This window comes from Populus alba, chromosome 1, assembly GCF_005239225.2.
Source record: "Populus alba chromosome 1, ASM523922v2, whole genome shotgun sequence".
NCBI classification, from domain to species: Eukaryota; Viridiplantae; Streptophyta; class Magnoliopsida; order Malpighiales; family Salicaceae; genus Populus; species Populus alba.
In genome coordinates, this window is record NC_133284.1 from 8,630,119 (window position 1) to 8,642,810 (window position 12,692).

At 34.2% G+C, this 12,692-nt stretch overlaps 1 protein-coding gene across 1 annotated transcript; it reads right to left on the reverse strand.

Moving 5' to 3' along the window:
- Nucleotides 1-5,545: 5,545 nt before the first annotated feature.
- On the reverse strand, nucleotides 5,546-12,468 carry LOC118033839 (probable GABA transporter 2). The gene is made up of 7 exons (XM_035038962.2): nucleotides 12,220-12,468; nucleotides 11,887-12,117; nucleotides 8,770-8,867; nucleotides 7,866-8,052; nucleotides 7,015-7,145; nucleotides 6,531-6,767; nucleotides 5,546-6,410 (listed from the first exon to the last, which is right to left on the reverse strand). Exons 1-7 carry the CDS (start codon nucleotides 12,308-12,310, stop codon nucleotides 6,021-6,023), a joined length of 1,365 nt encoding a protein of 454 aa, XP_034894853.1. The 5' UTR covers nucleotides 12,311-12,468; the 3' UTR covers nucleotides 5,546-6,020.
- Nucleotides 12,469-12,692: the final 224 nt, after the last annotated feature.

A 12,692-nucleotide genomic window follows, 5' to 3' on the forward strand; every position in this document is an offset into this window, starting at 1 on the left:
TCACACATGAAGAAAATTTGACAATCTTGTCATGGTAACTTAATATTTTTTAAAGTCTTTGTAGATTAATATAACAAAGTCTTGGGAGATTGCTGGTGGATCCAAATAAAATGAACCCAAACCCCCCCCAAATAGAATAAAACAATCTTCCAAAATAAACCTAAAAAACATTTATTGGGCTTGGGCTACCAATTCCGAGCCCATGCTAGGATGGGTGCACACCCAGAATGTAAGGTGTTAGGCATGTTTCCAACCCAACACACAAGGTGTTCTGCATGCACTTCAGCATCTTTTTAGGCTCATGCACGCTTCCTGAGCCTAACATGCTTGGGTTTTGGTAGCGTGTCTGGATCTATTTTTCCACTTTTAATGGGCTCAAATACCTTGTCCGAGCCTAACACTCACTAAGAATTTTTTCTAGGACAACACGTGGGTCCCTCAGTATTCTTCATTGATCCTATACATATTATTTTAATTAGAATATAAATCAAAATATCACAATGTTGAAATTATATTTTAGTCCATACACTTCATATAAAGACAATATTTATGAGCTATAAATACACCATGAATCCTTCAAACTTAAAATTCACAATTTTTTTATTTTTAACACTTTCTGCACATATATTTTCGAAGCTTATTTCTCTAAAATATCATTGTACTTTCACTTTTTATCAAGTTACCAACTTTACCATAAGAGAGTCCTCACGTCCATAAAAAAAGATCATTTTCAAGTACAAACTACCAGCTACATTAGTTTACCAGGCACTAACTACTACTTCCATAACAACTAGTCACTCTTGGATTGCCAGACATCACTTGCTGTTACCAACCACCTAGGTTTTTTATATCAAGCCTCTAGATATATTGACTAAAAAGAATATATTATATTATTTAAATTAAGAAATTAACTAATTATAAAATACATCAATTTTATTTCTAAGCATCTTGAATTTTAGAACTCATCAACATGAAACTTATCAATAGTTTTAGGTAGCAATCAAGGTTAAGAAGTTTATGGTGTGAAGCATTTTTCAGTTTTAACCACCTATATTTGATTAGAGATTGTTTTAGATGAATTTACGAATTAATTGACTAGGTATACTTGTCAAATCATTAAATTTTAAAGACGCAAACTCATAAAATCAAAGAAATGAGTTAATGGCTTTGACGGCTAGATCTAACTACCCTTGTAAGGCAAACTATATTGAAATTGATCAAAGAAAAACATGCAATACTGATTTGGACATCACTTTCTATACGTGTTCAACTCAAGTTTACGTGATTAATTAAATTAGATGGAGTAATTAAATTATAAAATCGCTATTTTTGTTAAACAATAATGCTTTTATGGTCACAAATAACATTCGTAATTAATATTCGAATCCTTCTTGAAGCTTCATGATGTGGTTTGGGACAATTTAAGAAGGGAGATTATGCAAAAATGTTTCCTAATGGCCGCATGATTGAAGTATTAGACATTTATAAGCACTTTAAGTTTCTTTTCTTTAAAAAATTATCTGATTGTGAGTACTGAATTAAGCTAGCCAATGATCAGCTGCAAGGCCATGAAAATTGGAGCCATGCATCTCACGAATATGACCTTATTCTGCACATTTGATCAATTGAAACTCTCAGCTATATAATTCAAGGGAAAATCGAGAATAATATTGGTTCAAACTTCTTAACCACAAGATATTGACCTCATTAGCAACTTCATTAGTTATTCAAATTAACCATGAAATGGTCAAAAATTTAAATTCTTAAGCAACATGGACAAAAAGATTAATTGAAAAGGCCCTCCTAAAACATCAAATTCTATTATAAACACAAAAGTCTACAGCATAGAAGACATTAACTAATTAATATTCATATGATCTACAACCAGGTTGAGTGTTAAGCTCATGAAATACCGATGGAGGCGGCAGTAAACCTGTCGGATACAGTCTTTCTTACCAGTGAATTAATCTCAGGCGAAAACCCTCCAAAATCAATTTCAGGTGCTTCAGGAATGGTTGTAAGAGCTCCGGACTTATCATAGATGACGTGGTATTCATCTTGCAATCGCTCTTGAACCCGAAACATGGTGCTAGAATTTTGTTTAGATTTGAACATGGATTTCAGGAATTTGTTGAGTGACCGCGAAATCTTTGAAAGTTTCTTAGGTGGTGGAGGAGGAGGAGTTAGTACCTGACGATCATGAAAATGAGGCATGGATAAGGTTCTTGAATTAATTGCTGAATCAAGTTGACGCTCGAAAGACTTAAGCTCAAAGGAGTCGTATAGTGAGCTTCCACAATCCCATACAAGAGCCTTATTATTAGCTTGGAGGTTTTTTTGGTTTTGGTTTTGGTTCTGTTTCTGTTCTTGGCGTTTATTCTTTCCTTGAACCTTCTCCATAAGGCAAGAATAGCTAGCAAAATACAGGCGAAGAGGGTGAGACAGATCGAAGGGGATGAGTATAACTAGAAGAGAAGATTTGAGAGAAAAAAAGAAAGAGATAGGTAGGTTGCAACTGCACTTGCTTTTCTAATGGTAGGTAAATAAGCAAACGCGTTGGCTATGACCTGAAAAGAAAGCAAGAGCTACAATCTTCACGGCCTTCACACATGGACCATTGAATTCACCATCTTCCATTTCTGCATTTATTGAATGATGATCGCCTTTAGACTATCTTGGAGTTTTATGTATATTTAATAGATTGGTTTAATATATAAAGCAACATTTAGTCACATTTTTAAGATGCTCTTGACGTGACCTTAATCCGGCCACCAAAAGTTAAGCATACATTTATAGTATATAGTCGATCACATGATTATACATCCTTCTCCCAATATCTGCAGAACACAACACCATCTTGTCCTTTTCTCGAGGTCTTGTTGGCTTAATTTGATTTACGTTAGAAGATTTGTAAGGTATAATTTCATTATATGTGAGGCAGCTAGGCGGCTTAATAATTTTAATTTGCTGGGTGAGCTACGTGTTTACAAGAACTCCTGTGAATAAGGGGCATTTTGAGGGGGACTTGCAACCAAATCTTCAAAGATCTAACTTGGTTAATTATGTCTTAATGACTCTCTAATTAAATTATGGCAATATTGATCATTATTAAGCATGAATGCAGGGAGTGAACAGCTGTTTTCTTTGTTTTTCTTAATCAAGGGTGTGGATCCCCTGTTTGATCATGCAAGCAATTACTTCTCTGAACTTGCAGATAAATACTGTGATATCCATATAATTTTTTTTTCTTCATTTCATGCAATTCTGATGTGAATATCTTATTATTTTTGCTATTCTCTGGTCTATTATTACTCTCTTTTTTTTGTTTATTTTATATGCGTTCCATATAGTGGTCCTCCCTGACACTATGCCTTAAATTAAGCAAACTGTGTCCGAAGTCACTTGAGGAAAATAAAAATAAAAATAAAGATTGAAACCTAGCTGGCACCGTGTGACAGTGAAAGCGGCTCATACGTGCATGGTATCTTCCTCTCAAAATGGGAGTTGAGGAAGGAAACAAGAAATGGTAGGTCTTATCTAATTCAGCAAAAGCACAAGTAGGAAAAAAGAAATGCTAGTGAACTGGATAAAAGCAAGGATCATCATAGAATAGCAAAATAACGTTACTCCTTATAACACCTTCAATTTAAGCATTTGTGAAAAAACTTCACCCAAAAATTGAAATTTTCATGGGCTATGATCTTGAACCAAGGTAAATGGACTTCATGTGTGGCCTTGACTATTCCTAAAAAAAAAACAAGTCATTCATGGAACAAAAGATCACTCTTCAATACTTAAGTTAGTAGATATGGAAGAGAAATGAAAAAGATATAAAAGAGAAAATACAAAAAGTCTAAAAAATGTGTTGCATTTTAATTGTTAGATTTGAGAACCTATTTTCTTTACCTGGTGACCTAAAATATTTATAAATTTTGGTCACGTTAGCTCACATCAAAATATAAAAAGTTATATAATTCATAAAAAGGATTGGTTTCTTTTATTGGTTATAGTTCATGCTCTGTTATTGGTGGAGAGTTAGTGATTTTCAGTATTATGTTAACAAGAAATAATCATTGGTGAGAAAGGAGGCACTTGCTCTATATATAATGTGGTATGTGTTCGCACTGTGATCATTAACTAGAAGTGTGATGCTAACTTTACATAAAAGTGTGTACTTGCAAAGTATCTGTTTATAAAGCATTAAGTTGTGCCCGGGTATGATTTGTACACCATGTGCAATAAGAAGGAGATGAAAAAAGTGGGAGGAGGAGAGCATTTGGGCGGCCGAGTCTAGCCATTTAGGCTTAGACCTAAATTACTCGAAATTTATTTAAAAAACCATGCACCATCATTTGCCCCCAAATTTTATAAACAATATATTTGAAGGACTTATCTATCATATGTAGAGGGGAAGAAAACTTATTTTGTATAGATGATATTACATTTTATGTATTATGAATGTGTATGCACAAGGGTTTTCCTAGTAATTTTGTTAACATTTCTATTAAAATTAGGAGAGTTTAATTGTCTTGTTTGTTAAGACAAGCAATCTAATAGTAAAAAATAAGCATACAAATAAGTAATATTGTTTGTGAATGAATTTTAGAGGGAAGTGTCCTATGAATAGTCACAAATACGTACTAAAAAAGGTTCCTTGATTCTTTTGGAGATATGTGGTCACATAGATCTAAATAAGGATATTTAACTTTTTTGGAGATAGATAATCGCAAAAACCTGTAGAAAAATATCTTATCCTTTTTAAAAATATTATAAACACTTATAAAGATTCAATGGAAGTATGAAGATATTGTTGTAGAGATTTTTCATGACGATATATTTGATAACATGGAGATCTTATCATAAAGAATTTTCAGGAAGATATATTTGCAGACACTATTTTAATGAGGATTTTTGTTGGCAAAATTGGATATATGGAGAAAAAATTATGCTTTTAATTGAGTAATTCAAAATTAAATTCAAAATTAAATCTATAATATAAACGATTTTAAAAATATATCCCTCACATCATTTAAACACGCAAAATAATAAATTGAAATGTCAAGATTGTGGTTTTCCAATAATTGAGGTATCCAGTCTCCTAGCATGTGACATATTTTAAAGGATCCGTAACAAATATTCTATAATCGTATAAACTAAAGCCTTAAGATGAAAAACTGCGAAGGGTTGACCTTTTGCAGCGTTTTCTAACCTTGTACTTCCCACCTTTAATGCCTTCTTTGGCGGTTAGTCTGAGTTCTTTTTTACTTTTCTTTTTTTAACAAGTTATTTTGAGTTCGCACGACAAATTTACGTACTCTGACAGCGCACACAAAAGATAAACAACACAGGAGTGTTTTTACGAATTTATCTCACATCACCGGGGCTGGCCGTGACGCCACCACCCAAAAAGTCATCTTTTTTAACCAAACCAACTACAAACTTCATGAAATCCAAGAACCAATTACATGATTTGCGAACCCTTAAGCGGCTGAAACAATCATCTGACTGGACACGAACCCTATATGATGTGACCGTTCCCTGCTCATGGAATAAATTTTATTTATTTTATAGAAACGAAGGTATTGCTACCTGATTTTCCAAAACAATCATGGGGTAAGGATTTGTTTTTCTCCAATTTCTGAAGAAACAAAGTACGTGCTTACATAAGCTAATGTTGTTCTATGTGAAAAATAATGGCCTGAGATCCTCACTGCAAACGATTTCAATTAGACCATGCTCTACGGCACTCTTATATAAGCTAATTTGCTGTCGCATATCTTATCTCATCCTTTTTGGCTAAAACACTGCGTTTTATGCAGTGACAGTATACAATTTATCAAGTTATCCAGCTACTGATTAGTATGTTTGGTGCTATAAGCTGAATGCCTTCACCTCAGCTTTCCTTCATATTAGTGTAAATGATATTTCACTTCATATTGGTATGTAGCTGTGCACTTTCTGGATCTTGAAGCAGCTAATACCTGTTGCATTGGAGTGAACACCGTTCATTTACTTTCAGGTTAATCTACCACATTGCTGCTAAATAGCTTGAACTTTTTGGCATCAAGGACCAATTTCCTTGTTGAGGAGAATGCACCCATGAGTCCTGCACCTGTAAAGACAACCATTATGGAGAGATTGAGCCAGTAGGTGGGGGATGATTTCGGGGGTTTGAAGGTCATGTTGTAGAGGAGCATTGGAAGTACGAAATCTAGAGGGATGAAACCAATAGCTCCTACGACACCATTGATGTCTCCAAAGAAAGGAAGCATTGCCGCCATAAATCCACAGAATATCATATAAAGAGTCCGAAGAACTATCCTCGGAATTAGATTCCTTCTGGAGAACATTCCTTGCTGGACATCAGCAGATTTCTTTTCCATGATCTCATAAGCTACTTGAGAATAAACCTGCATTATGTTGGGGAAATGTTACCTCAATAGAAATGAAAGTCTGAAACCTAAAAAGAAATGGGAAATGGCTATTCAAATTTTCTATAGATTATTTGAAGAGTGAATCTGTGAACTTACGAGGCCAATAGCAAAGAGCTGAAGCAGAACAAAGACAACACCCATGCCAAGAACCCATGTTGGGGCCAAGGAAGGCTCCTCATCAGGCATTAGGCTTTTGAGAATGTTTGAGTTAGATTTGTTACCAAACACCCAGTATCCAGACATTGCAGTTGAGTAGAAAGTAACAAGTATTACAGTATAACACATCAAAAGGCCTTTTACCATCTTCCCAGTAGCAGGTGGAGCCAAAGTAGCCTGTATTCATGGCGTAGCAGAATTGTATCAATAAAAGCATGTATCAAGACCATCAAGTATTATTCATTTTTCTTATAGAATGATCCCTCGACCAAATTATTATTCACACAGAATTAACACCAACGGATAGGTCACACCTCATCCAGCGAGAATGATCATGCAGTTTAGTTGAATCAATCAAATCTTATAGTCTAGTTGGTCCGAAAGTGTTCAACATAGGATTTATGAAGTATGAGCTCAAATTTACTTGTATTTCAGGCAGTATTCCATTCCCAAAGATTGCAGCTATTATGGAGATGGAAGTGAATGCACTGAAGACCCTCGCTGACTCTGAAGATTCCAAGGAATAGTCCCTCGGAGGGGCATTTTTTGACAGACCTACAAGGCAAATGCAAGGTGTGACAAACATTTTCTTATTTCAAATAAGATTTAACTCTTGCAGGGTCATTTTAGTTTGTCCCCAAGATAACAAACACAATTTAATAAACTGAACGAACACATGTTGACAAGTTCAACTACTTCCTCTGGATAGCAGCCACCTGGAAATTATTAGGACCAATAGTTAAGGATCACAAACCAATCTACTAGTCAGGTTCCATATCAAAATTGGCCCGTGTCTGGCCCAGCACCATTTCAATCATAGGTTGCACTTTCCAAGATGCACATAACCTATTAACTACACATTAGTAAAGGAGGGATGGCCTCGGATTTAATTCCTATCCTGTTCCCAACGTGTAATCTTATTCATCTTTCATTTCAGGGGTTCTGGTTAGTTTTAAGAACAGGATACGGTGGTTGCAGCTACTCCACGAGACGAAAACAAGTCATGAACCACAGCTAGAATGAACATTAAATATCTATTTCATTATGGGATTTGAGTTGAAAGACTGCAATCAGGAATTCTGCTTTGCTTAAAAGTTCATCCTGTGATTCAGGGAATGAGAGAAGCCTTCCTCTACTTTCACTACAACTGATTTATTTTTTTCAAATACAGCGTTGGATGGCATTTCACACAGAGTTTTATTTGTTATCATACCATCTAAATGCTATTGATCAGGCAACTGACATAAATGAAGATTGAAAGAAAGGTCAATATACCTGCATGAATACAGGCACCGACAACAACGAAACTGTAGCCCAAACTGAGAAATAGTGAAGCCAGATTGATATGTCTGAGGGAGTGGAACGTTGGAAACTGAGAGAGAACTATCATCACCACTGTCACCATTGCTATGAACTCGTACAGCTTCAGGGGTCCATCAGGAGAAAGACTCGAGTACATGATCTTCACAGCTCAAATTGGAAATCGGAAAAGGAACCATCAAGTTAAATTACCATTAAAAATCCAGGATTACATTTAGCAGTAAGAACTACAAACAGGTGCAAGATGGTATTACGTCAAAAGTCGGCCAAAACCCTGTCATTTTAAATCTGCAAGAAACTAAGGATTCTCTGTATTCACAGTTTGCCCCAAATAAACGCATATTATTAATGAAGGTTCTTCAAGTGGTATTTCCCTAAATAAGCAGTAATATTTGGATTTTGCTCAGAAAACAACACGGAATCACTTGATGGAAGTGTCAATGACCTTTTTTTTGTTTTTGCAGGGTGATCAAAACATTTCCAAATGTCTCCGAACGTTTTTTGTTAGTTCTGTGATAAATATAGACTGATCTAGTGTAAAAAATATCATGAAACTGAATTTGGCAGACACTGATGCTTTCAAATTCATACTTTTTCCTATTGTCATCGTGTGAAATGAAAGTAATCAGATTCGAACAAAAACCACTACAAGCCCACAAATATGAATGCACTGGCCCACAAGTCCCCCACTAGAAAAGATAAGCATAAATTGCCTTGCAGAAAAGATAAAGCCTGTCTCTATTGCAAGAAAAAGATAGGGTTTAGTCAAATTTAACAAGCAAAATACCAAGACTATATTGGAAGGGAGAATTTTCTATCAGTTTCTGCATTATAGAAGCATTAAAAGATTGAACAAAACCTGAAGGCATTCCCCTGCAAGCAATATTGCTCCTATACCAACTCCCGTATTGATGGCTGTTTGAATGACTATGACAAAATAAAACATCCATCCGGACCCTGTAAGAACACAGAAGGCAAAACTTCAAACTTCTGTTTTATTAGTTCTTAGGTTAAGCTTTAAGCTTCAAATGATTGACAGAGAGTTACATTCATCAAAAGAAATAAAATCACAAGAGTTACAATATGCTCGTTTTCCTTACTTGAAATACAGACATCAAAGGGAAGCAGCTAGCCTAGACATTAAACAAAAAGACCACCAAAGAGGCCCCCCCCCCCGGTCATTTTCGTTAAGGAATTAAATAAGGAAAAAGACATCCTTAAGTTGGAATTGTTTATGAAGTTTAGAAAATTACTTGATGCTTACACTTAAAAAGATCTTGCTTAAATGAGAATTCTTGATTGTTAAACTGAGTGTTTAAGAATATCAGTTTAAGCAAGGATTTGTTGAGATAGGAGAAAGATTCCTAGATCAAGAATCATAGGATTTACCAACCGAGATCATTGTAAATGTTCGATTTTATAGGTCCTAACATTGATTATGTTACCAACCGAGAATGAAAGATACAATTAATTTTCAATAGTTTCTTTTAATTTATTTTATTGAATAATAATAAGGGTTTGTTATTCTTTATGCCTATTCTTCTTCTTCAGCATCTCCAACCCCATCACCTCCGCCAATATAGAGGATTCCAGTAATGTGTTGGCTAGGTTAAAACAGCTACACCCTTGGCTCTTCATTTCATTGAAAACTATAGAAAATAAAATATTTAATTCATAGTAATGGTGATGCGACACGATTGTTAAAACTAACAGTTCTAGATATTTGGACGAGGATATACCAAAACTAAATAGGGATATGCCACGAACATACTATATTGACTAATACATGCTTTTATAAAAAATTAAGGTTTGGGATCAAGAGAAGATCTGGTTTCGTCAAACCAATATTGTGGCTAAAAATGACTATAATAAAAAATCTAATTGTTGGATCAAGCTCAAAGTTTTCCAAGTGATTCTATAGGCAATTTCCCATTAAAAATCATTTTATTGTTCATCATACCATTAACTCCTGAAATTAATCCCAAAAGTTGTTGAGACCAAATTTGTTATTTTTCCTAGGTTTGTTTTGGATTTGTTGTTTTAATTTGGATTTTATGTTTATTTCCTTTATGCTTTTGGATTTTTTTATTTTTTTCTAGTAGAGGTAGGGTTTTTTTGGCATATTTAAAGGTCTTGTAAACCTCTAAGGAGGCATATATTAATATACTTATTTTTCATAGTATAAAACTATGAATTTAAAGTTTACATCTGTAACTCAAAGGAGTTTCAAAAGAGGACTGATTACACACTAGTATTTTTCAATCTACGTGTATAATTAAGAACAAAGTCCACAATCTGATAAAAGATAGTGGCAACTGCGAGAAGGTAGTAAAGAAACTGCAGCTAGCTATTGAAAGTCATCCTAAGCACCATAAACTAACGTGATTAAATAAAGACATTGTGATAATTATTTATAAACACTGTCTTATTTCCTTTTTTTATAGTATAAAAGTATTTTGATAGTGTTTAAAGTAATGTGGTGTCGATGGATGCATACTACATTTTATTAGAAAGGTCATGGTAGTTTGATAGAAACGTGGTGTATGATGATAAAAAAAACATGTATACCCTTAGCATTAAAGGAAAACGTATAGTTTTGGCACCTATAAGGGAGAAGGTGGAGACAGACTAAAAATATAAAGAATTTGATGTTTTTATCGCAATTTATGAAGGAAATAAGGGGTGAATGAGTAATATATTCCTTTATACCTAGTAGTAGCGCACTTGAGGGAGAGAAAGATGCTATTGACAATCCTAAAAAGGTACAATGTGTGTTGGTAGAATTTGCAAATCTGATGCCATAAAAGTTACATTAGGATTACCTCTCATGAGCTCTCATAAATGAGAGAGAGAGTAAGAGAGAGAGAGAGAAAGAGAGATAACACCATATTGATTTTATGCCATGTTCTAGTCTACCAAACAATCTAATTTACAAACTTAGCTTTAAGAAAGTCAAAGAGTTATAGATATAGGTGGTGGAATTGTTAGAGAAGGGGTATATTTAGGAAAGTACAAGTCTATATGTAATTCCAATTCTTTTAGGCTGTAAAAAGAATGGATCATGGCATATATATATATGGATAGTCGAGCCATTAATTCTACTATAGCTTGATACCATGTCATATTAATTGGCAGGTTCAAATGTGTTTTTGAAGATTGATCTCAAGAGTGATTACTATCATAGTAGAATTAAGCTAGGAGATTAATGGAAGACAACCTTTAAAACAAAACATGGGTTATACATATGAATGGTTATGTCATTTGATTTATCCAATGCTCTCATCGGTTTTATGAGGTTTATGCATTAGATATTGAGATCATTCATGAATAAATTCGTTATGGTTTATTTCGATGACATTATTTAAAAAAAAATTAACACAATTTGGTAAAAATAAAAATAACAAAGTTTAAACACAACCGTATTTTTGAATATCAATTCTATACTGAATATCAATTGTTTAGTCATTTTTTAAAATTTATATCTTTTGCAAATTAATTAACCTTAACAAAAGTCAACATGTAATTTTTAAAATTTTATTATTTTATTTTAAATTATTTTTTTATGAATTTGAATAGTTTTGATGTATTGATATAAAAATTAAATTTTAAAAAATAAAATATTATTTTAATATATTTTTAAATACAAAACATTTAAAAAAATAATAATTAACACCACAATCTCAGGCATTAAAACGAATGCAGCGGCTTGATTGCCGTCTAAAAACGCGGAAAGCAACATGCTCTTAATTATTAGATTCCACAGAACAAGAAGGCTAGAAAAATTTAATGTAAAAGGGATTCGAATGATCAAGTAGCTAAGCTGGAAGAAACCTCGGCTAAAAAAAGAAAAAGTCGATGCTATAGTTTAGCACCTGCTTGGTTAGAAATGGCAGAACTTTCAATAACCGAAAACTCAATTAATTCCACGGAAAACATGTAAAAAAAAACAAGAACTGAAACGTCGGTTTATAGTTACCTAAAACGTCGGCTGCTAATTCCCGGAATCTGATATGGCGACGACCTTCCCTTTCACAGTAGTCTAGCACCTTCGACATGAGATAATAAGCGTAAAAGGTCACTATTCCCATCACCGTTAAGCAGAAGAACCCTAAACCCCATCCTAGCCCTCTAAACGCATACGGTAACGTCAGTATTGTAGGCCCCACTATTGCCGTCGTCAAATGAAACCCGGCATGCCACCACTCCCCTGCAAAGAAAAATCATAGAGGTTGCAGGATCAGGCTCAGTTTCCAAATAACTAGAAAAAAGTCTCGCCAAGTGTTTTTGCATGTATTTTTCTTTTCTTTACCTTTGGATTCGAGGACGAAGACCGCACCGGCATCAACTTCACGATGAGAGTCGTCGGCGAGGAAAGGGTCAGATTTTGGAGGTGGAGCCATGACTAATGCTTTGTTTGTTGGTGTGGATGTGATAAGCAAGAGACGTACGGACGTAAGACTATCAATATTGGAGGCGTTGAAACCAAGCTAAAATCCAAGGAGTTTAATTGTAATGCGAGGAGAGAATAGGATGTCACAGTCCCTGATGGGTTACAGAAAAGGATAGGATAAGAGTTTTAATTGTGTTTAATAAAAAGAATTCTTTTTAAATTTTGAATTACCTGTCTTTGGTTTCCAATTCTTTTGTAAGGTGATTAATGAGGTAGTTAGTACCCTTTCCGGATTCCAGGAATTAAATTAAAAATTAATTAATACATATCATTGGTTCGCTTTAGCCCTAAGCTAAGTGCACCACATATTATAATAGTATAATAATCCATTT

Excerpts from the sequence above, each read along its gene's own strand:
- LOC118033839 (XM_035038962.2), bottom strand. The coding sequence starts at position 12,310 with ATGGCTCCACCTCCAAAATCTGACCCTTTCCTCGCCGACGACTCTCAT. Across the intron at positions 12,118-12,219 it reads CTTCGTCCTCGAATCCAAAG|GGGAGTGGTGGCATGCCGGG; the intron begins GTAAAGAAAAGA and ends TTTTCTTTGCAG. Across the intron at positions 6,768-7,014 it reads GAATACTGCCTGAAATACAA|GCTACTTTGGCTCCACCTGC; the intron begins GTAAATTTGAGC and ends CCATGAATACAG.